Source organism: Nymphaea colorata, chromosome 5 (assembly GCF_008831285.2).
Source record: "Nymphaea colorata isolate Beijing-Zhang1983 chromosome 5, ASM883128v2, whole genome shotgun sequence".
NCBI classification, from domain to species: Eukaryota; Viridiplantae; Streptophyta; class Magnoliopsida; order Nymphaeales; family Nymphaeaceae; genus Nymphaea; species Nymphaea colorata.
In genome coordinates, this window is record NC_045142.1 from 24016857 (window position 1) to 24041026 (window position 24170).

The window sequence follows — 24170 nt, forward strand, 5'->3', positions numbered from 1 at the left end:
TCGCTAGAATGCTATGTGAATTTCTCTCTATGCTCGTTCTCCAGCTGATCTTCTTAAGTACAGCCGTAAGTACCCTCAGTTTTAATCAATAGAGGAGCGAGCGCTATAAGCAAATTTGAACCTGAATGTATGAAAATTCGATCCACCCTTGGTTAAACAGATAGTAGTTTTGAATTTTAATGCATAAAACTGCGTTCACGCCCATCGATGACCAAAGAGCTCTTCTGGTGGAATGGAGTTAACTGGCCTATATTTTTCGTGGACATGGCATTTTTATACGTTTAGAGTGCTATAATGCATTTAATCAGCAAAATTCCGTTAAAACAGGCACAACAGTTTTCAGAACGATCTGGTTCGCCCTAAGGAGGTTCTGCTTTATGGATTGACGGGGCAGGGCAAAGCCAAGGCTGCTTAGTGTGGGCTTCACAGGCAGCAGGCCGCTGAGAAAGCCAAAGTATGCCGAGGCACTTGGGGCGTCCGAAGAATGCCAGTGGAAGCCATCTTGTCACTGTTGTGTTGAGTTAGTTCCCGTTCACTACGTTGATTCAGTTTGTTAATTGGGGCGACGAAATTTCTGTTCTTTAAAATCAAACCTTCTTACTTTTATCACATCCCTTTCAGAAAAATTGCAGACCCTAGGGCATGTACTCCTCCGACTCTAGCTTCAGGTGCTGGCAGCCTAACCAATTGCAGTTCTAAACATACCAGGAGACCAAACATAACTGGTTGGGTTGGTAGACCAGTGAAAGCCTTATCATCAGTTCAATTCTCTTATTTCTGTCAATTGCAATCTTATTTCTGTCAATTGCAAATAGTGGCAGACGCTAGTTGATGGGAGTAGCCATACATTCACCCAAACCCCAAGGGCCTAAAGCAGTCATGAATCTTGAAAGAGGGAAAAAAAGGAAAGGGCTTCAGCTTAAGTCTTAAGGCCTGACTGGTTGGTCGCCTTTCAATTTCTATAAACCTCTTTCTATGACCCATTTAGCCCAAAAAGGCTCTCTAAGTAAGCCATGGGGTTCCATGCAGCAAGTCTCTTTTTTCGAGGTCTGTCTCCATTATGATACCAAAAAGGGTAAAGCTGGCTCCCGCTGTTGGTCACGGGCTCAGCTTGGCCCACAAGCCACAACCTATTGGCAACAGGTTCGAATTTTATCGAATGACGGGTTCGGGTTGTTGCCCTTACAAAATGAGACCATGGCGAGGTCGGTTCAATTGATTTGCTCAAACTTGCAGTAATCAAAAGAAATACTATACATTACGGAGAGGCTACATGGACCTGGAATGGCCGCAGCAGGTCAAGGGCTTTTGCACAAGGAGGGAAGACCATGCGCATGACGCTTCATTGTCCACCCAACGTAAGCCCCGGCGGGAACTTTATGGTTGTATCGACTTTCATATTTTTGGGCAGGCGACCGTCTGTGTGACTTGAATATTGCGCATCTTTCGGGCCGATGCTTTTGGACAAACTTCTAGACAAGGCTCCTGAAGTATTTTATCTTCTTCTGCTTGGGAAGGAGCAACTCCATATTTGAACTGCCCAAGAAAGAGAAGAAGAAAAGTTGCTCAGTGTGATTTCTGCCTAACAAATCTCTTGGGGGAACCGAGAAGATGCTGCACAAGAGGATATATTGAGATGTACAATGAAAAAGCAGTGTGATGAAGATTCAAGCAGAGTTGTATCTAAAATCCAGAGAACAGAGAAACTCTTTCATATGATTTCCAGCAATAGGTCTCTTGATGAATGGTATAAAGAACGTATAATTGTAAAAAAGAGAAGTGGATTAGCAAGTCACCTGACAACTGAAGTCGGTGAATTTTGGTTCCATTACCAATGGAACCCCCATGTAGTCACTTATGAAAGTCTGAAGAAAGGAAAAGTTTTAGGAATGTTCAGATTACTTTATGATAGAATGGTAAGAAACTAAATCTGCCGACTTGGAAAGTTAACCTACTGACACTAGCGCAAACTTTTCACAGAACATCATAGCTCCATAGACCATACGTCTGCAAATATCCGTGCATACTTAACCAGTAAAGTAAATAACCAGTGAACCCTTTTTTATTTAACAAAGAAAACTTCCATGTAAACAGAATCCAAAACACCTTAGATAGTCTCATTTTTTATCAACACAACCGGAGACATTTCTTATTATTTAAGTATTGCTAAAAATTACAATATAAGAAAATTAGCATCTGAAGTAAAACCAAGTTCACAACAATTAACAATTGAGAATATAGACAATTTTAATATGAATTAATAAAATAAGAGGTGACTGAGAAAGGGAAAGAAAATACCGCTGCAGAAAAAGTAAAAAGATAAGAAATTGTAAAAAGACAAAAAGTAGAAGAAAATAAATTGAAAATGTCACAATGGCAGTCTACAAGTTCTTGATACTTGAAAATACAACGTTTTGAACTTTTTCAAACTCCCCGCATTGAAATTGTAATCATACAGACACGTGCAAAAGCATAATACAGAGCAAACTTGAGCAAATACTATAACCCAGATCACAAAGAGAATCAACAGACCTGTGTTGCCAGTTTACACGAGTGAATGCAGGTACTAACACATTTGCTCTCTTCTAAGTATCTGCACTTTTCAACCAAAACCTACGTTGCAATAAGGGAGCCAGCATTAAAGAACAAAGTAAAATCACAACAACTAGATGAGCACTAGGAAATTTTGGTGCCCCTGCAACAAGGGGTTTGACTGGTGGGACGAGCACCTGCAGCTCTAGTGATGATTTTTTTTTTTCTCAAGATTAATGCATCAAAAGGACATCAAAAGGCATTTCAGACTGATAGCAAGATGAATAGATCAATTCCACAAATTTGTTTTAGAATAACTTAAGAAAGACAATGCTTTTCCTCAATTTTATGTGGAGAACCCACAATCTGGGTTCAGAGGCATTGTTACTCGCCCAGGTGTGTAAAACCATGTGGATCCATCCCTCTAGCAGCCGTGCCCAGGCGTACTCAGGCAACATAAACAGAAATTCAGCATAAAGATTTCAGAATACATGCAAGCCACTGGCAAGATGAAGAGACTCCTATTAGCAAGACTTCATCTTGAGTGAGACGTAAAATAGAAAAACAGGGACATATATTTTGGAAAAGAAAATTGAAGCTACCGGAAAATTCAATGTAGTCAGCACAAAGGAGACTGCCTAGAGGAAATTAGAATATGTTCAAGATCTTACCCCACTGCTGCAAGAAGAACCGTCTGGAAGTTCGATGGAATTCACTGTGCAAGGTCCCAGAAGCCATTGACATGTACCTGCTGTCACCCGTGCTACAAAGAAGAAAAAAAGGAGCTCTCAACGGGAAATCAAATGATGAGCAAGAGAACCATGTAGGCACTAAAGATAAGAATACCAAGCCAAGAAAGCATTACTTTTCTAATAGAAGAAAACTAAAATAAAAAGGAAAAATAAACCATCAATCTCTGACCCTCATCATAAATGAGAAAAAGGGCCGAAGAGATTGGACCTGACAAATGATAGAATCAATTTTCTCGATGATTGATAACAAGCCACATGAATAAATTGTAAACATCTGTAATGCATGCCAGAGAAGGCAAACAATTGAATCAAATTTTTTTTTTCTGTAATCAATAATAAGCCACCTGAATCTATTCCAAACATTTGTAGTGCAGCCAGTCCAGTCTGAACAAAAGGACTTGGAAACTTTTAGACAAGTTCAAGCTGGACACAAAATATTATAAACAAGTAAAAAATGCTACCAATCATCATAGCAGCCAGCTTCCCTCCTCCTATTGGTGCAATAAGCTGTTTGAATAGATCTAGAATGATGGGAGGAAACAATGACCTAATTATCCGTACCTGAACAACATAAGAAGTATGAGATACAATCTCATAAGCTTGTTAAACAGTAATCTCCCAATAAGCTATGCAATTGCTGGAGATAATATGCTAATGGAACTAACACCAGCTTCAAATGGATCATACGTGCATATAGTTCTCAGTTGCCAAAGTAATAATAAAACAATAGCAGTTACAAATTCAATAGATTGTCTGCAGACTGAACCACATTCCACCCATCAATCTAGCACAATTTTGTTGTTAGTTCAACCTAAACTTTTGTTCTCTTGACTAATCTGACCTTGCCATAACACATAAGCTGATCAGAATGGGACAGTGTAATATTGGCCCTTGAAAAGGTCATAACTAACAGACCTAATATGAGCACGCTAATCTTAAGCGAACATGCTAAACAGATTAAATTGTAGGAACATTGTAGGAACAACTTCATTTTGGAGTAAGAAAAAGGAAGAACTGCAGTAAACCCAAGCCCTATGTTGCTTAATAATAACTTAATGAAAGCTTCATAGAATCACAGAAACTAAACAGAGGAAAAATGTGAAGCCCCTTTACAGAGTTTTCTCTATCAGAGAAGCTGAACCACTCCATTCAGGAAATAATACTTCAAGCTTTTAGCGAAATAATCCGTAACAACTATAGTGTAGTTCTAAGTTCTAACTTCTAACCAATGAAGAACCCAAACAGGATTGTACAATCATATAATTGCCTTCCTTGATATTGGAAGTAACAAACAAGCATACAGCTCCAAATTGTGACACACGGAGTCAAGGTTTGACATTACAAGCCTAAGACAAGCTTAATACTACTACATGGTGAGGTGATGACTTAGTTCTATGTGATTAACAAAGTACTATTGCATGCATTAACAAAGTACTGTTCCATGCAAATTATTCTTTTCTGCAGCCAGCTTCGCATGTAAAAAGCCTTCAAAACTAAAGTTCTAAACCTTTCTTTTTTATAGCTACAACAGAAGGAAGTTTACCGATGACTGCTGGATTGCTGAGTTGGATCCACCCTTTGTCATAAGACGATTGACAACTTCCATCAAGCCATCATAACCGGGCTTCTCTGAATCCCATCCGACCTCCTACAACTCTATTTGTGAGACCATGCTAAAACTGGTCAATAAAAAACCAAAGGATATGTGCAAGTAGTTATTTCATCATATGCATCTTCAAATAAATTGGATAAAGCAATTTGCACCCAAAGATATCAGATAATCCTAATTTTCAATTGATGTTTACCTAAAGCAATCAATCTAATAACAGGTTGATGATTATACAAATATTTGCACAACTTGGTCACCATTCATCACAAGAGAACGAGAATCCAACAATCACATGATAAACACTCAAACCATGTTGCACATTGTGCCCGTCCAATCCCCACCGCTCAGCAAATACTGCACTTAAATATCTGCTCAAGCCAGGTTCTATCTGTAGCTAATTAAAACTGGTGTCTCCAAAAAAAAAAAAAACCTTCTAATTCAGCTAACCGCCTAGGTACTTGGGTCATTGGTACAAGTGGATATACACAGATACTCTAAGTCACATGGCTTACTTGGGAAACTCTAGGGTACCAGTACCTCGGTTATGCAGGTAGGCAACGGGGACACTTCTGGGTACGTTTTGCTTTTTCAACAGTTTACTTTTTCATGTTTAAGCCAAATTTGCTGTGTTGTTATGTTTCTGAACTGTGGATGAACTATGAAATGTCATAATTTGAGATATAACAGAGTCTTAGGTTAATTTTGAATTTTCACACTGCCCCATGGGGAAACAAAACACAATTCCTCGTATCTCTAACCATGTTGCCGTCCTCGATGCAACATTCACGCCCATGAAACGAACATCCATTATCCATTATCATCTCGCCTCACATTTGGAAACGTTAGAAATAATCTGCAAACCACCAGCTTCAGCATGTACGAGAAGATGAACTGTCGCACAAATAGACGCACTATACCATCCCTACCTCACTTAACTGATCGCATGCCAAGAGATTCCCAATTGCAAAACTACGAAGAAACACATCAATCATGAAACCAAACGGCTGAACCGTAAAATCTGCCTCACCTGAACCATATTATTCCTAAAAGCGTTCAGGAAAAATTCGTCAAGAACCCCTAACCTGTAATCCTTCTTCGTTTCACCGCCTTTCAGATCGGCCTGCATAGCGATCCGTAAGGAAACTGAAGATCTCAACATTTTTTTCAAATCGAATCCATGAAAGAAAAGAAGGATCGCAATTCCCCGAACCGAAACACATATCGAAGATGACATAAAAGAAAAACTCACCGTTTGAGCAAGGACTCGAGTCGTCTTTCGACGGCAACGACAGCGAAAATTAGGGATAAGGATTGCGTTCTGCGGTCTCGAGACGAGAGGGCGGGGAGGGGAACAGCAAGGGGAAGGCGGGAAAGAGCAAGGGAGAGAGAGAGCCGCCATTTCGACAAGTGGACGCCAAGAGGATCAGGCGCAAATCGTTTAAATAGTGTGGGGAGCTGCTGTTCGTACAATCTGGCGTATCACATTCTAAATAAGATCTGAAATCTCTACCTTCAAATTTGGTCATGATAAACGGTCACCGCTACGAGCGCTCATCTCCCTTTAAGAACATTTCCAATTCCGCACCAATTTTGGACATAATGTGAAAAAAGAGCTTGTCATGTATAGATATTCGTCAACCTTTAAATTTGGAAATTTTAGAGAAAACCATCACTAAGTTTTGCTATTTACATAACGGTACTTTTTTAATAAAAATATAGCTAAAAGCTGCATTCTTGAAACAGTTAATCAAGCGAAGTTAAGGCCCTTAACAAGGGACCATGCGTTTATATATTAAAAAGACCAAAATGGTCATATTGGTTAAATGGAGAGCAAGTTGCCTGTGTTTTTTAAGAACTGACGTTTGCCCCCACTCATAAACATCTACCTTGTAATCAAATATTTAAAATAGCTTTTAAAATCTAAGTTTTTAACCAGGTTTTCTTAATCACTGGTTTTTACAAAATCAAGTTTTTTGAAGATGTCATCCAAGTGAAAATCTTTATATTTGTTGCTACTTAGAAATGGAACCAATTAATGGCAATACGATATGATGAGAGGTTGAAACCACCCACTTTTCACTTCATTTTCAGAATTTGGGGCTATTTAGGAACACCCATCAACTAGAGTGCAGTGAAAAATAATTATTAGATGCATTTCATTAAACGTTTATATAAAAAAAAGAAGAAGGTCACTATTTTCAAGGGCGGAGGGAAGGAGGGCCCGCCTAAGCTATGGCCCCACCTCAGCCAATGATTTTTTTTTTTTACATTGAAAAAAATAATATTTTTTAATTGCGTAAGGTATTTTTTGTATTATAATTCGGTTTGGCCCTACTCGGATCCAGAGGTCGAACGGCCGGCCCGCCCCTGAAGAAAATCTTGGCTCCGCCCCTGAGTTTATTTCCCTAGATCGGCATGATAAACTATTAAGAAATGGGTTTTCTACAAAGGTTGTCAAGCGCTTCCTAGCTAATTATATTTTTCACAATCTAAGTTCAATTTCATATCAAAGTTGTTAAAGTATCCATACACATTAAAAAAACCCACATAAGAATTGATTAGCAAAAGCATATGTGTGGGAGATAAGAGATGCATATACATTTGAGTTTGTAATCCCTTAGCTGCCCATATATTTTTTTTCATTTTGGGAAGGAAATTCAATATGTCAAATTTAATTTTTATTTTGTAACTTTCGCCACTTCTTAAAGGCCGGTTGTCAAGTCATGTGAAATATATCCCAAAGTCTACTTTTGCCATTATAAGAGAAAAAGTCTACCATTCAACAAACAGGGCTATTTTGGTCTTTGTAACCCATAATACATTACCCTTCATTAGGTTCCTAGCATATGGTCTGCTCTCTGGTGAATTATCCAAGAACGTTACTGCCCTTGCATTTTGTTGCTAAATGGTGGACCGGAGATGAAAACATCCCCAAGCCGATGCCTCGTCCAAAGCATAAACCCTGAACCCTGGTCTTCACTCCTCGTCCCAAATACTAAAGAGAGAGGCTTCACTTCTAGGGAGAGAGAGAGAGAGAAAGATCATGGGGAGTTTGGGGAGGGCATTGAGCAAGGGCAGCATCCGGTGCCTGACAACGGCTGCGGCGGCCCGAGAATCGGCGGAGGGTTCTCTCTTCCAGCGGCTAACCGCCCTCGCCGGAACCGACGGCAGCGCCGGTGTCGAGCTAAACAAGTGGCTGGAGGAAGGGAAGTCCGTCAAGAAATGGGAGATCGAGCGGTTCATCAAGAGGCTGCGTGGTTACAAACGATTCAAACACGCTCTCCAGGCGAGTTCTTTTAGGTCAAACTCGTCGATTCCATACGTCGTTTCCTTCGTTCACATAGACCGAGGTTTTGTCTTGGATCATTTTATATTGTGTTTTTTTCTCTGCGAACAACGCCCATATTGGTTTAATTTAGAGGATAAGTAGAACATATCTAGCTTCCATTTTCCATTCGTGGTTAGTTGTTTTCCACACGTTCCCCAAGTAGTTTTTGGTAAGTGTGATCCACATGATACGGATAATGAATGAAACATCTGGAACATAATGTTAGATTTTACAGGTTTCTTGTTGGTTAAACTAGGTTTAGTTTGTTGGGCGTTGTTCAAATGTTATCCAAATCTTATTTAGGCACGTAAAAGATCACGAATCCTATGTAGACATGTCAAAATTTCATTAATATCGTGTAAAGCCCTCGATTGAGTTTGAAAGAACATGCAGTAAATACACTATTGAAAACGACATTTATTGTAGAAAGAAAGATGAGCAAGAAACAAGCAAGATTTAACTTAGTTCGGTCTGCTCAGACCTACATCCACGACAGAGGCTCCACACCTCCCTCTGTATTTTTTGATTGTTTTTTTTTTTTTAGGCCAAAGGCAATACACGTGATATATGAGAGCTTCCACCAAAATGCCTAACGAATGAGGAAGGCTCACTCACAAGGCAATACAATAAAAGAAACTATAATAGTTTCTAAAACATGTACAAGGAGAGAACGACAATATGCCCAACAGGTGGGAACAAGAAAGGAAATTGGATTCTTCAACATTTATGCATGTTAATAGAGTATCCAGCATGCAGACAACCGGCGCTGTTGTGGAAATCTTTTCGACGTGCAGTCAGTTCGTTCAACATCCGATTGTAGCTCAAGCTTGAACCAGAGGTAATTAGAAAAGGGAATTGTGAGCTTGTTGTCTGCCAGTGGTCTTGATCACTGCTTGGGGTCAAACGCTTAGTGGTTACATTCCCTCCCTAATAAAAACTAAAGGCAATAGTCGAAGAAAAGAGAGTTGGACGGATTATGTACTTGAGAAAGCAGAATTTTGCAATCCTGGATTTGAGGCCGACCTTTGGGAGGTGGCAAACTAATAAATTCATACTTCAGCGAAAGTATAAATGGACGAATGTCTGAGTTTCGCTTTCCCTAAAGGGATAAATCGTCATTGTAGCTACCATCTTCCAAACAGCCGTTATCAAGGCAGTTTGACCAAGGTTCCATGAAATGTGTAAATTCGTATCCTGTCCACCTCCTTCCGGACAGAACCCAAATCAGGCGATCCAAGTGGAACACTATTGATTCTGAGTTCCTAGCTAGCACAAGCTTGTTTTGATTGATCAAACTTGAACGGGAAGTACCGGTGTATCTGATGTTGTGCATGATTTGGAGGGGACGAGTATGTGGAAAGGGTTCGAGAAAAATGGCACGATTTAGAAGGTTGACTAAAATAGTGAGAATGTGATCAAGTATTCTCAATTGTAAAGGATGATGACATTTATTCACAAGCAGCAGGTAGGACTTGGTGGCAATTATTGGAGAGATATCCTCAAGAGGCTGAAGCCCTTCCCCCTTTGCCCTGGAGGCAATTACTGGAGGTGGATGCTGTGAACAGGGGAAGGAGTATCTCAGCACTCATGATGACCTATACGATATTGGGTTTTGCCTATGAAGATGTGAATCTTATGGTTTCTCGGCAGAGAGAATAATGATGTGATTATTCTGTTATTTGCTCCAAGTGACAACTGCACTATTTAGTAGAAGAATGATGGTTTATATGAACGTCAGTTTATAAACCTTGTGCATGCTGATTATGCGCAATTTGTTGTTAAAATGTTCCCCGTCACGTCTCTTGGGAGCCTTTCTTCACCTTTGTAGTCTTTCCCAATTTTGGTTTTGGTGTTTCAATGCCACTAAAGCGTCATTTTCATAGTTGAGTAAAATGCAGTCTGTGAGATGAAACTTAAAGATTGTGTAGGATTATGCCAAATAACTTTCACTTATTGGTTTTAATGTTGAAGAGGAATACTTTGTGATGGAGCATCTTTCCATGGTGTCCTGGGTTTGTCTTGTTGATTTTTGTGAGACTTTCTTCTTCCTCAAAGAAATTGCTGCACTTGTTTCGTGCTTATCTTGTTTCAACAAAAAACCCAATTCTAATTGACATGCAAACCCCTCGTTATGCCTTATTGAATACCTAGCATAAAATGGCTATAACCTTTGGCATGTAATTAGTTATTCAGATAGATAACAAACTAACCATTCTAAATGTCATTCATCTGCTCATTTATTTTTGTTATCTAGAGGTCTTGCCCCCTTCCTTTTAGCAGCTCTTAGGTTTTTTTGTGTGTGTTTATGCAGCTTTCAGAATGGATGGATACCAAAGATATGAAGTTGTCTCGTGGAGACTACGCAGTCCGCATAGATCTTCTAGCAAAGACTCAAGGAGTGGACTCAGCAGAAAAGTATTTTCACAGCCTTCCTAAAGCAAAAAGGAACTGGGCTACCTATGGTGCCCTGCTGAATTGTTACTGTGTGAATAAAATGACAGAAAAAGCAGAATCCCTCTTTGGGAAGATGAAGGAAGAAAAATTTGCTTGTACCTCCTTAGTATATAACAACATAATGACCCTGTACTTGAAGATAGATCAACCGCAGCGCGTGCCTCCACTGGTACAAGAGATGAAAGGGAAAGGTCTGAAGCTCGACATAGTTAGTTATAACCTCTTGATGAACAGTTATGCAGCCATGAATGACGTTGAAGGGGCAGAGAAGGTTGTTGAAGAAATGAAAGGAGAAGGCAAGGCTGGTGGCTGGTCCACATATAGTAATCTGGCTGCAATTTATGTCAAAGCTGGGTTGTTTGAAAAAGCAGAATCTACTCTTAAAGAGGTAGAGAAAACAGAAGGCACCAAGAGTCGAGAAGTTTTTCAATTTCTTATGAGCCTGTATGCAGGTACAGGTAATGCTGCTGAGGTTTATAGAATTTGGGATGCTTTAAAATCTGCATTTCCAAAAAGTACAAACTTAAGCCATCTTGTCATGCTTCAGTCCCTCGTGAGGCTGGGTGATATTTCTGGTGCCAGAGTATTTTTTGATGAGTGGGAATCGAAATGCCTACACTATGATTTTAGGTTGACAAATGTGATGATCTCTGTATACCTCAACCGCAACATGATCAACGAAGCAGAGTCAATTTTCGAGGGAGCTAAGAAGAAGGGAGGCATTCCCACTGTCAGAACCATGGAGATATTCATGGACTATCACATGAAGAACGCTCAGTTTGATTTTGTGCTGAAGTTCCTGGATGAAGCCATCACTAAATCTTATAGTAACAACTGGAAGATGAGCGTAGAGAAGTTTCAGCCACTGAAAAAATACTTTGAAGAAAATGGCAATGTTGATGGAGCTGAGGAGTTGTATGAGAAATTTAAGAAGACGAACAGTCTTGAGGCTGCAGTCTATGACTCACTACTACGCACTTACATTGCTGCTGGAAGGACGGAGCCAACTATGCGACAAAGAATTGAGGCTGACAAGGTCGAGGTGAATCCAGAAATGGAGAAGCTGCTTGAGAAAGTTTGCCCATTGTAGTTTCTGGAAGACGGTGGAATACAAAATTCTGATCCTCAGGTGTTCTGTAACTTGGTCCCTCTGTGGAGAACAGCACCTGGGAGCTTTGGCTCTGAACTCACTGTGTAGTGATGCAGGAAGCTATGATTCCAAGTGATCGCTCCCACCTTGGTGTCATTCCCTCTCTCCTCTCCCCGCATTCTAAATTCTCTTGGAAGTACTTGGCCAACAATTTATTATAGCAGACGCAGTCTTGTCCTATGTTTTTGGGCAGTCGTGATTTCTCTGCTTCCTCCTTTATTTTTCCTTTCTGTTCATGGTGGTTTTAGAATTGGACTTGGTTGAGTTATTTGGGCCACTTTCACCAACTTTTTTTTCTGAAACAACCACAGTTATCTTTATTACCATGTTCCTAATGGCCTTTTGGAAAGTTTGAAATAAATCTTTTTAAGTATGAACGAGTATTTTTAGTAATATTTTTGTAAATTCCTTGGATTCTCTTGTAAATATTTGAAAATTTTGTTAAACAGGCAGAAGCAGCAGCGGTGATTCCGTTCGTCTGAGCGGTGAGCAGTGCCATGATCTCGTCGCTTAGCAAGCTGAACACGAAGGGTAGGAGCTTTTATCAGGTTTTTTCAGACCACAGTTACGGTAAATGATTAGGATTCCCAAAACGAAGTAAAGTTGCTTTGAGATTTTGTTAAGTTAGTGCAGCATGTCAATGAATTAGATTCAGATGGGATATTCGAACGAAGTGTCTCAAAAAATTCAGATATAGAAAAAAAAAATTGCCATCTTTTCAGACGCTGATCGGATTCAAGTTTGAGAATTGACATCCATCATACCCAACTTTGGTTGTAAATAAATATCTGCAAATAAATATCCGATCCGATTCTGATTTAATTTTAAATAAATATTTTATATTTAATATTTAGTCTGGTTAACATGTCAAAATGCGGTTTGAATTCGGATGCATTTAAAAGTTTGATCTGGCCAGGATTCAGATTGTGAATTTGAAATTCTGACAGAGTTTTCTTTGCTCTTATTCAAATCTGAACATCTCAAGCAGTAAACGGTACATCTGGTTCGAAATTAAAATATTTAAATTTATTCTAAAAATAAAATGTTGACAACAAAAACGTGTATCGGGCAAAGGCCGACACGCTCGGATGAGGAGTGATATTAGTAACATTGAGGCGTATCAGTAGGGGCCGTACCATGTGAACCAGAGTACCGGAACATAGAGGTTTGATTCAAAGAAGTTTCTTATGAACGTCCGAAAAGTGTACCGTTCCGAGACAGAGATCTCCGAGTCGTACTTTTATAAATATGGGAAATTTCCGGCGCCACACAGGCGAGGCGGGAGTATAAAAACGGAGGGAACCATTGAGAGGGAGAGCGAGAGATGAGGACGAGGGTGAGGGCGACGAGAGATATTATTTCGCTGGAGGAGTACGCCTCTTTCCAAGCCAATCTCGACCTCAATCTCAACCTCACCTCAGATCAACTCAACCAGGTCTCTCTCTTTCTCTCTCATCATCCTCACCATCACCACCATCATTTTTTCACGGTCGCATGAGCTACTGAATGCGTGTTTTCCTGCTATGGAAACACCGGCATTCATCAGCATTGTCGTTGCCATCGCCGTCGCTGTCCTTGACGCTATCCTCATGAACCCAGAGAGGAACGGAAAATTCATCAATGGATCGCCCTCTCTTTCATTGTTCATGGCTTTCTATTGGAACCAGGAATCGTACGTCGACTGCAGACGCTTGATGTCCTTTTCGCATTCTGAAAAAGTTAGGGCATCACGGTTGTGGAAGCTAGGATTTCGATCATTTCTTTTCCGTCTTAGGGTTTCTACGACATTATCCATTTCAGTTTCAGAACTCAGCGTCTTGGGTTTCCCATGCATGCCCGTCAGATGCCGTCGTTGATATTCTTTTTCCCATCTCCTGAGATCCTTGTTTGGTTTGCCTTCTTCCCTGTTCAGATTCTGAGCATGCATGGATTCTGCAAACTCTATCGAGCAAAGGTACGCGATTTCTCTTCTTCCTTCGATTTTTAAGGGGACAATGAATCGATCGCTTCGATTTTCCTCCATTTTCTTTCGTTGTTTCTTGATTTCTCTTGTGAATTTGTGGTCGCGATTCTTGGTCTCACTGTGGCATATCCAGACGTGTTTTTGTTCCCATTATTCTGAGTGCCGTGAGCTATCGGCAATTCTGCTGTGGATATCTCTAAACAATTGTTGGGATTGGCTGTTCGAAGAAAGTTGGAAGTCAGGAGGCGGGCGGCAACAGACGGCACGGCGAATACGAGGGACGCAGTCTAGACTGTAGTGTTACTAAAATCGGTTTATGTACCGAGTCGGCGGGCATGCCCCCGATCCAGTTAATGCGCCGATACAATGATTCGGGCGAATCGGTCTAAAGCAAAAAATCATTGCTGTTAATTAAACAAATGAAAAACCGTATAAAATATAAAAAAATTATAATATACTAAGAATCTACTTAATACTTGACACATGTCCCTTTTACACAACCGAATCAGTTTGCCACCGTTTCAAATTGAATGGGCCGATTCATGAAAAACAACCTTGTAGTCCTTAAACGGATCAGATTTAAATCAGATGTGTAGTTTATGATAGCCGTTTTTTCATATATCTATATATTCTGATTGAAATTCATATTTGGGTTTTTTTGGATTAACTTTGGATTCCAAATCCAACTTTTAAACCAAATCCAAACCATATTAGATACATTGAGTATAAAATATTTATTTAAAACTATATCCAATCTGAACCTGAGTTCAGTTAATATTCACTTAAACCTGAATTTGAATCTTACCTGATGTCATTTCTTGTGTATGAATCTGATCTGAATTCTCAAATGGACATCAAAGGGACACTCTTCACTGATTTTCGTGTCCGAAGGACACTCTTATACATAACATAGAAAATATTTAAATATATTAATTTGACAATTAAAAAAAAAAAAACCTTGAGGGGCTGGGGTCAATAGTTGTCCATATTTGAGTGGTTTATCTCTGTTCTTCTTCCTTGAATTGGAATACGCATGGAATCCACGACAGCTCAACTTGATTAGAATAAGCGTACTTTGGCAGGTTAGAACTCACCAAGAGCAAGCAATCATGTTGGCATTTCAGCTCAGGTGAAGATAAACATATTCTTCAATAACATAAAAGACTATTCTTAAGGGATGTTTGATACCAAGTACAAACCCACCAAGATATGGTAGGTTTATTCATGGTGTAGAGAGCCGGGGGATCCCTTGGACTCTGTCATTTTCTTTTCGCATTTATTTCAAAAGATGGGAACCACAAATTAACTTCACTTGTGTTTGATGTCTCTTTGTATTCCAAAAAGATAGATCATCAAACACCTTCTTCGGTTGGGAGAAGTAGCTGCAAGCAGGAATTTATCAAAGAATTTAGCTGAAATTACTGCTTGCAATTTCACTTGCATGGGAGTAAATATCCAAGTCATTTGGGGAGCCTTTTAGGTCTGAGACCTGATAGTTAGACTTGGGGTGGCCATAAAAAGGAGTTTTGGGTCGGGCCGAGTTTAACTCTGCCCTACAATATACATGTAAAAAAAAAAAAAAATCTTTTTATTATATTTTTACATATTTTTATTATAAATGTATTTATGTATTAAATTTATATACTTCAAATGCTTTTATTTTATATAAAAATCGGCGTCAGCTCAGGCTCCCGGTCGGTCGCATATTTTCAACAGTTTACATCTCTGTCACACGATCACTTTTCTTTACAGAATCGCAGTCACACTTAAAAAGGGAAACAACGATGCAAAGAGACTCATATGGAAAAGGTGAATTGTGAAAAGTTCTTTATCTGAAAATATATTTTGTCACAAGTGAAATAGTCCTTTAAACTTAAGTAATTACAGTGCCCCGATCTCTTCTCTTCTCGTGCTACTAAGTTTGCAAGAGTGCAGGTTCACCTGCTGGAGGCGCTGGGCTCGGTGCAGCTGGTGAGCCCGTTCAGGTCCACGCTGGTAGTGGGTGCGAGGCCCGCGCCATTGACGCCTGACGACGTCGCCCTCGACGCGGCGGACCTCAACTGGAGGGAATGCCCCATGGTGTCCATGAATTCCTTAACGTTGGGCAGCGCTGCGATGGCAGCGGCGGCGGCGGAGGTGGAGGAAGTGGGAGGAGCTTCACATTTGCTGCAGAATGTAGCGGAGGCCAGGCGCCAGCGGTCGAGCTTTGCCCTGGGGCCACCCCTCCACCGTCAGGCCATCCCCAAGAAGAAGCGGACCAGGCGCGTCAAAGTCGCCGAGGCCGAGCTGCTGGTTACCGCCTTGTTCGGCAGCAATGGCTCCCCCCCCATGGTCGACGACGTTCTCGGCCTAAGCCGCTGAAGACCCAACATACACACTGACAAAAGAAGAGAGAGAGGGAGAGAGAGCGCGACGTTTGTTTGGACAGCAATGGCTGCTTCGCTCCATATGTGGCATCTGGCTCGGTGAGGATGAGGTGCAACGCTAATTGAACGAAAGTTGTTGAAAATTACATTTCACAAATCAATTTTTTTGATCATTTTCCCTTATAAAAACTTAACTATGATCTACATGTTGGCACTTAGAATTGAACAGTTAAATTGATTTAGTTGCTATTTTGGTCAGACGTTTAAAAGATCCAAAATTTCAGGGCATGAAACTTTTGAAATGTTCTAAGTTGCAAAAATTTTAGTTGCCCAACTGGAAAAATCCAAATGCATATTATGTGTGGGACTCAAGAAAGGTGTGACACACAAAAGGCTCCAAAAGAGCCTCTAAAGCGAAAGATTCAACACCGTCTTTTAATCTGCCAGTATAATATTTCAGTCATTAACCATCAAAATAATATCATCAAATGATGTTTAAGAAAACTATATAAAATAAATAAAATAAAATCTGAAATTGTATAAAAATAATGGAAACATGGAATAGCCATTATAGATGGCACTTTTGTATGGGCAGGTGAAACACGATTTGCCGCCTAAGTTGGGCTATTTTAATTTTTGCAACGCGGCATAGAATATGAAGCTTCTTAGAGGGCGAGATCTTAGTGGCCCTACTTGGGTGTATCTATGATCATAAAGAAATTGGAAACAAATAAAATGAGTGTGTTAAAAACATTAATCTGCTTATTGATTGTTGGGCGTCGTGTGTTGTATAAGCTAAAACCGATATGCTTCTAGTTGATTCAAGGGTTGAAGTGGGTATTTACTAAATCCAAATAATCAGAGTGACATGATAACATCCACACTGATAATTGGATAAATAAGATATATTTGGCATTTCTGACCACCTACCAGATCTGTAAAGGAGATATAGAGCACCAAAGCACCTCACAATTTACAATTTTTAGCCCAACAATAAAATTGATAAGGCTGCATGAGTTTGGGAAACTAGATCCGGCATGATTTCTTGATATTTTTAGGTGAGTAGGAGAAGTATTTCATCTTAGTGCTTATAAGAGAGTCGAAACTCTCACCCAATTCATTGTCTTAGTAGCGTACGCCATTTGCTTTTGGTCCATCGAGGTGCCACCCTCGCTGCACTTGAACTTGCATAACAGTGACCTTCTTTTTGCGAGTTGATGCTATGGGGTTTCGAAACAGAAACTAACCACCTACTAGCCCCTCCTCAGCCTGTTGCACAAACCCCTTCAGGAAGAGTCTCTTCATATTTATTTATTGAATCATCACTGAATGCTAGTAAAAATAACAATTTGATTTACTTTCACATTTCATATTTACTCGAATATAAGAACATAAAAGCAAAACTAGTAACTGTGATCAACCAGTGAAAATACTGATTTCTGTTCAGGATTTTGATATCCAGGTTATGCAAAACAAGGCAGTATGTTGTACTTATAATGAAAAAACAGGATCAATTTTATGAAACAGTTATTCAGGAAGATCATTATTCTTTTGCTTTTCTCTAGAAAAGTAACATCGAGTGGACCTGATGGCAAGGAATCTCTCATGCATTGGTCTTCAAAAAAGAAATCCCTGCAATCTATGGTTTTCTCAGTCTTTCTATTGTTCTTTTAAAATTTAGTACGACCTTCAAAAGGCTATTTACTTTTCTCATTCTGCAAGTTGAACTTAGAATTGTGCACGCCACAGCAACAGTCTTTTTATCATTTCCAAGTGGACAACTTTGGTCATAGCAAAAGAAAAAGATTCGAGAACTTGAGGCTTAACAAGACAAAGGATTTTCGCTCTTGGTTTTTCACTTTTTACCTCAGTCATTTACCCTTGCCCAAATAGAAGCCCTTTCTTCTTCTTCTCTCTCTCTCTCTCAATTACTCAGTAAGTGAAACCAAAAGTGCAAGCTTTTAGAAGACATATTCACAATGCACACCATGTTGGCAGCTCTCTGCACCACTGTAATAGCTAGTAGTAAAGATGCAGGTAGATGTAACTAGCAATTTGACAGAAAAAGGAAGTATGGCAGTAAATGAAAAAGTTGGTGGCTTGGTATCTAAGGTGAAAATCACCTTTATTGCCCATTAAATATCTTGCAAGAGATTTAAAAAGAATTCAAATATTTCCACATGCAGTCAGGCATTGTGGCAGGTCAAAACTCAGCAAGTGTCCCAAGAATGCACGAGACAGTGAAGTGATTGAAAGCCTCTCAACATAAGAGGAAAGCAGAAAGGAATGAAAAAGCAATCCAAGTTCAACAAACCCCAAAAAAGACAGAAGAAATATGGGAGGCCCAGTGAGCCTGTGAAGTAAAACCCTAAGAATTGAACTGGAACCAAGGATGTTGGTAGAGAAGAACAAGTGCCCAACTTGGAAAGGAAATAAATGGTGTTCTGCCTTTATAGTTTATGGTTATGGCAGAGGAATGATAAAAGGGGCAGAGGGTTTCACATGAGAGCCATTATTCTTCCTGCATGCTGCTGCTTCAACTAATTTCACTTTGTCATGTGGGTTCAGTCAGGAATTTGAGATGACTTGAGGACTAAGTTACAACTAAGAAATAGTAAGCCTGCTCACAGATATTGCTGACATGTTGAAAAATATCATGATTTTATCATTATATCATGTTTATAACTTTTTCAATAATGATATTATTTTATTTTGTATGTATGTATGCGTGTGTGCACTGATTATGAGTCATATGACCAAATTTATTATTGGTTTCTAAGGTGCTTCTTGTTAAAGCTACACTTATATATATACACACACACACACCAAACACTTAGGACATGGATAAAAACCAGACCCATTGATTTTTTTGTTTAAAAACTATTTTAAATACAATATAAACATCTTAATATATTTATAAAGACTATCTTGATATAAAACATAATTTGTTCAAGTTATTTTAATGAAAAACGTTGATTTTTTTATTATCTTTTCATGGGGGCCATTCATTTTTTCTTATTATAAAAACACCACTAAAATCTAATAAATGATAAACTTAGTGAATGTTTTGCATCAGCCCATTCTTACGATCATATCAATAAACTTAGATTGCAAGAAAAACACATTAAAAAATAAGAAACAAAGTTTGGTTTTTATCTCTGAACTTCTTGTAATCTTGTAATCTTGTGTGTGTGTGTGTCTATGTATATATATATATAACTTAGAATTCTTTAAACCTCCTTGTAAATGGGATTTGTGACTACGATGGTGGAGTGAGAGGATCAGTTAGGCACGAGGGGCGAGCGTGTGGGCGGACGGTCACACGAGTGGTTGAGCAGCAGGCTTTGGGCGACGCTACGATCCATATGAAGCAAAGAAGTAAGGTGGGGATGACATGGTATGGCATCTGAACTCTGATGCCGACTGCTGGTATGTTATTTGTTGGCCGTAGAACGTGGCCCCATTGATGGCCGTCGACAGCTCTCTCTCTCTCTCTCTCTCTTCCTGTTTTAGAGCACTCTGCCATGGAGTATGGAAAAGTAAACGCTTCTTTCTCTCTTTTGGGATCATGGGTTTTGGAAAAGCAGAGCAGAAGGGGCTGGCAATGGACGTTCAGAGAGAGAAACACAGCGGAAATGAAGCGGCTGACATTCGACGTTTAGAGAGAGAGACCATCACGCTCTCCCTGGCTCTGTCAGTCGTTTGCTTTCACCATTTGAATTCTTCATCTTCAAGTTCTGCGCTCTTTTGGCTGCTGGTTAAAGTCCAGATTGCCTTGCCATGATATTCTCTCTCTCTCTCTCTCTCTCTCTCTCTCTGCAGGAATAACTAGAACATGTAGATTTGCTTTGAATTGTTTCTTTGTTCATTTTTTTAAAAGAAACTAGCGGCACATTACACTGTCGATTTTGGAGCGAGCAAATCTTGGACAGTGCAATTAGGGAACATCGATGGGTTTTTAAAGCTTGAAAAATTAATAACTCAAAAATTTGAATGCGAAAAATCATATTTTATAAAAAAAAGAAGACATGCAACAACTGGTTTGAAGCATTGGACTTCACTGAACACATCTAGAGCTTGGGATCTGTCAAAAAGGACATATAGGGAGCCCCCAAAACTTGTTTATGTGAAAATAAGTTCTTTTAAGGAAATTTTAAAAACTGATTTTGGAGTTTGGGTGAACAAATCACGGTTTTTTATTCTTTTTCCTTTGGTGGTGGAGGAAGGAGGGATTAGGCTGTGACATCTCTTCTTCTGCAAAAGATTCTCTACCCATATTACTCTCAAAACCAGGTTTTGTCAAACTTGTGTTTTTCTCTTGCAGTTTTAATGTCACCTGAACACTTCAAGAATATTGTTTTGCTTCCAAAACTGCATTGTAGAATGTTATCCATTCGCCTACAGTTTCTCTTTCTCTACCCATATATATATATATATCTATCTATATATATATATCATATGTGGTCCTGCTGAAACTTAAAGACAATTTCATATATGGTCCAAGCCAGGAGAACTAATTACATTAAGAGGCTGTTTGGCATGACAAACGTTGTATAAGTGTTTCATGAATCTTCCCAAATATTAGGATATACTCGTTGACTACTTGAACAAGTATTCCATAAATTTGTCCCAATATTTATGTTAGATTTATGGAACAGTTACACAGTGTTCCTCATGCCAAATAGCCCTAAAAATCAGATTGGAAGTGGATGAGACACAAAGAAATGAGAATCTTCAAACCAGAACTGCACAACCCCTATCAGTAACACACAGATCAAATTTATGTAAAAGATTATGGTTCCTGAATTGCACATCTATGATGTTATACCATCAAAACAACACTTTTTGTTCTGGTGAAAAGAATTGCTGGCTGAAGGAAAAACCCTTGATCTGTTTATCATCAGTCCTCCAATTGCCAAAAACCTTTAGATGTCTCTGTTCAGCTGGGTAAATGAGTTTCTCAAGTTGGAAAAATTGATCTTTCCGCAGGCCTTTTCTTGTCAACAAAGTCAGTTTCACCAGTTATTTTTGCCATATAGTTGTTGTCCTTATAGACATCACAATTTGAATGCATTCCATAACTTGTGACAGTGTGCAATCAATTTGTTTCCAACCAAGCAAAGTCATAATCTGAGAAGCCTAATCGTTTTTGCCAATGGGAGGAGGAAGAGGAAGAGAGAGAGAGAGAGAGAGAGAGAGAGAGAAGGAAAGAGAGTTGATTAGGCTAAGTAGTTGATAGATGACAAACAAATGTCCCGTTCCTAGACATAGGGCCAAATTATGAGTTCATATATGACTAGTCGTGAACTAAAATGAAAAAATGCTCATCAAAAAGAAAGAAAAAGTTCACCATATCCATGTATTTGTCTTATGCCTGGCATAAAGGCTCATGGGGCTCACAAAAAAGTAGTGAATATTCCTACAAATTAATCCATGGATAGATTCGACCATGCATATGCAGCAAGGGTTCATCATCTGGACCACCAACCAATTAACTAACCAATTCTAGGCTTGGCCTTCATCTATATCCATTACATGATCCTACAGACTTAGTTGCTTGTGTCCAAAAGTTGGTCAGGACAACTTTTCATTAGGGTTTTTCTGGTTTTTCTGATCAAATCATACCCATTTTGAACTAAGGGGTTTGATTCTAGAGAGAGAAAGATACCTCAAAGAGAACAAGCCAAAATCTATCACATTTCATGCCTAGAATGTGATTTTCTAAAGATACTTGTACTGAAACTAATTTTAGCTTCATTGGTGCATGGACAGAAATAGTGCAATTAATTGTGTTAAGGCCCAGCCAGTTCTATTTTTCCCTATCTGCACAAGAATAAAGTAGCAGCAAAAGGCTCCTTACTAGAGTGGAACTATAAGGAGTGGTCCTTCTGCTGCTCTTTGAACCAACCCTGCCTATTGCCTATGGAATCCCTTATCTATTTTTAGGAATCAAGCCATACCTCATTCCTCCTCCCCCTAGAATCCATCTCCAACACTACATTTACCTCCTTTTCCTTATAAGTTACAACCATCTCTGCCCCTAGAATCTAGCTCCAACACTACATTTACCTCCCTTTCCCTCTTCTTACAACCTTCTCTCTCTCTCTCTTCCCTCTCTTCTCTCTCTACGATACAAGCACAAGGGAGGCGTTGTAGTCTTGTAGAGCTCAGGACAGATGACAAGCAGCCATTAGTGAGGTTTTGAAGCCTTTCATCATTATGAGAGCTGCTTGTGTGCTCTTCTTCATCTGCTCAATCATGCTTACATTCTTCAGTGGATCTTGTCTCGTGGGTATGCAGCCAACAACCAACTTTCTCTTTTCAGTTTTTCCGTCCTCTTTACTCGTTGTGGAACTCTATGTACTAAAACCACGGATTTTTCTTTCTTCTTCACTGCACAGATACTTCCAACGCCACTCTGAACAAGAAAGAACCGAAGGAAACATCAGAGCGTTCAAGAAGCAGGAAGTTGGTCACATATGGTAGGCACCATGACTGTAATCTCACTACAGTAACTCCTTTTCTTGTTGATTACCAATTTTCAATGCATTCCATATGCCATGGTATGAAAGCCTCTTAACTTCTCACTCTTTCTTTGGTACAGGAATGTGTACAAACAGAGACATCAGCATCTCACAGGTCAGGGAGTCGTCAACAGGCATTCCGCAGTACATAGTTCAGATTGTGAACACCTGCATGTCTGGTTGTGCTCCCTCAAACATACATCTTCACTGTGGCTGGTTCGCTTCTGCCAAGATTGTGAACCCCAGGACCTTCAAGAGAGTCTCATATGACGATTGCCTTGTGAACGAGGGCCTGCCCCTTAAGAACAGCCAGATCATTAGGTTCACATACTCGAACTCTTTCATGTACCCACTTCAATTGAAGTCTGCTAGATTCTGCTGAAAACAATAAGAAAAAGTTGGGTTTCTTTAGGGTTTCTGGTAAAATTCTTCCATCTCCAAGATACCCACAAAGGGAAAGAGGATACCCACAAGCCGTATATACTTTTTTTCTGCTTTTTGACAGGCCTACTTGTGTAAAAACGCACCTATGTGTGCACTCTGACCACGAATATCAATATTTATTGCTATTGTTTGGTATCATAAGAATGTTAAAATTCTGAATATATCTAAGGTCAAAAGCTGCCATCTTGCTAACTGGACGTCTTGAAACTTGAAAGAGTAGGAAGATTAGTTTCACTCTCAGCAGACAAGCAGGTGGCAGGCTTTGCAGATTATGTTGGCTGATGAATTATTCTTCTATTTCTTTTCTTCAATTCGTATTTCTTTCTTCTTTCTTCTCTTTCCCTGTCTGTGTTCTAGAGTTGAATTGCCGCCCAGTGTACTGGCTTTTGTCATGGGTGATTGAGGCAACACAGGGACTTTGTCAGCATGGATTGGTCGGCTAGATTCACCAAAACCCTCATTCAAAGGGACAAAAAAAGAAAAGGGAAAAAGTAGATTTCCAAGTTGATAGAAGGCTGACTTCATGAAGCAATTACTGGAATACCAACTTAGATACAACTGCCATTTGCGAGATCAGTGTCTTGTTTGACATCTCCTGTTACAGATCCATGGTACACATATCACTGGCACTGTCGACTGTACGATGCTATCTAATTAGCAGACGTAGCCTCATAAACATGTTATTTTGTTGAGTCTTGGGCAGAAGAATGTTGAGGGATCAGAGTATGAAACTCCTGACCTCTTTCAACTCTAAGGCAATGTCATAACCAGGAATTATAAAGTTCTTTACTTCATCAGTTGTGTTATTTTCAAGAACACTTAATCTTTCGGCGGTGAAAGTAAGGTCCTTCTTAGGCCTTCAATTGTATTCACACTCTAAAAAAAAAAGGTAGTTTAAAAGAGTGATGCTCAGTAGTACATACAGTCGACAGTGAAATAAATTTCAGAGAGAAGGAGAATGTTCATGTTACCTCTAGAACTCCACCAGAAGGAGTAGGGCTGTAGGGGGTGATACTATTCACTCAAAGCCAAGAAGAAGGGCACAGCC

The 24170-nt window shown here is 39.5% G+C and overlaps 4 protein-coding genes across 4 annotated transcripts; 3 read left to right on the forward strand and 1 right to left on the reverse strand.

Annotated features, from left to right (window-relative positions):
- Nucleotides 1-1131: 1131 nt before the first annotated feature.
- Nucleotides 1132-6303, reverse strand: LOC116253876 (beta-carotene isomerase D27, chloroplastic). The gene is made up of 8 exons (XM_031628851.2): nt 6143-6303; nt 5921-6013; nt 4828-4932; nt 3746-3845; nt 3204-3295; nt 2533-2613; nt 1797-1865; nt 1132-1536 (listed from the first exon to the last, which is right to left on the reverse strand). Exons 1-8 carry the CDS (start codon nt 6290-6292, stop codon nt 1396-1398), a joined length of 831 nt encoding a protein of 276 aa, XP_031484711.1. The 5' UTR covers nt 6293-6303; the 3' UTR covers nt 1132-1395.
- Nucleotides 6304-7868: 1565 nt separating this feature from the next.
- LOC116255325 (pentatricopeptide repeat-containing protein At1g02370, mitochondrial) lies at nt 7869-12198 on the forward strand. The gene is made up of 2 exons (XM_031631129.2): nt 7869-8179; nt 10533-12198. The coding sequence occupies exons 1-2, from the start codon at nt 7937-7939 to the stop codon at nt 11763-11765; spliced, it is 1476 nt and encodes a 491-aa protein (XP_031486989.1). The 5' UTR covers nt 7869-7936; the 3' UTR covers nt 11766-12198.
- Nucleotides 12199-13156: 958 nt separating this feature from the next.
- Nucleotides 13157-16353, forward strand: LOC116255263 (uncharacterized). The gene is made up of 3 exons (XM_050078005.1): nt 13157-13497; nt 13626-13779; nt 15724-16353. The coding sequence occupies exons 1-3, from the start codon at nt 13349-13351 to the stop codon at nt 16147-16149; spliced, it is 729 nt and encodes a 242-aa protein (XP_049933962.1). The 5' UTR covers nt 13157-13348; the 3' UTR covers nt 16150-16353.
- Nucleotides 16354-22070: 5717 nt separating this feature from the next.
- On the forward strand, nt 22071-23433 carry LOC116255077 (protein TAPETUM DETERMINANT 1-like). Its single transcript, XM_031630823.2, has 3 exons — nt 22071-22446; nt 22556-22636; nt 22759-23433. The coding sequence occupies exons 1-3, from the start codon at nt 22374-22376 to the stop codon at nt 23058-23060; spliced, it is 456 nt and encodes a 151-aa protein (XP_031486683.1). The 5' UTR covers nt 22071-22373; the 3' UTR covers nt 23061-23433.
- Nucleotides 23434-24170: the final 737 nt, after the last annotated feature.

Bases quoted from the DNA above. Each gene is read 5' to 3' on its own strand.
- LOC116253876 (XM_031628851.2), bottom strand. From the start codon at position 6,292: ATGGCGGCTCTCTCTCTCCCTTGCTCTTTCCCGCCTTCCCCTTGCTGT. The intron at 6,014-6,142 runs GTGAGTTTTTCT...ATCGCTATGCAG, and splicing joins CTCGAGTCCTTGCTCAAACG to GCCGATCTGAAAGGCGGTGA. The intron at 4,933-5,920 runs GTGAGGCAGATT...ATAGAGTTGTAG, and splicing joins TTAGGAATAATATGGTTCAG to GAGGTCGGATGGGATTCAGA.
- LOC116255325 (XM_031631129.2), top strand. From the start codon at position 7,937: ATGGGGAGTTTGGGGAGGGCATTGAGCAAGGGCAGCATCCGGTGCCTG. The intron at 8,180-10,532 runs GCGAGTTCTTTT...GTGTTTATGCAG, and splicing joins GATTCAAACACGCTCTCCAG to CTTTCAGAATGGATGGATAC.
- LOC116255263 (XM_050078005.1), top strand. From the start codon at position 13,349: ATGGAAACACCGGCATTCATCAGCATTGTCGTTGCCATCGCCGTCGCT. The intron at 13,498-13,625 runs GTACGTCGACTG...TATCCATTTCAG, and splicing joins TTCTATTGGAACCAGGAATC to TTTCAGAACTCAGCGTCTTG. The intron at 13,780-15,723 runs GTACGCGATTTC...GCAAGAGTGCAG, and splicing joins GCAAACTCTATCGAGCAAAG to GTTCACCTGCTGGAGGCGCT.
- LOC116255077 (XM_031630823.2), top strand. From the start codon at position 22,374: ATGAGAGCTGCTTGTGTGCTCTTCTTCATCTGCTCAATCATGCTTACA. The intron at 22,447-22,555 runs GTATGCAGCCAA...TTCACTGCACAG, and splicing joins CAGTGGATCTTGTCTCGTGG to ATACTTCCAACGCCACTCTG. The intron at 22,637-22,758 runs GTAGGCACCATG...TCTTTGGTACAG, and splicing joins CAGGAAGTTGGTCACATATG to GAATGTGTACAAACAGAGAC.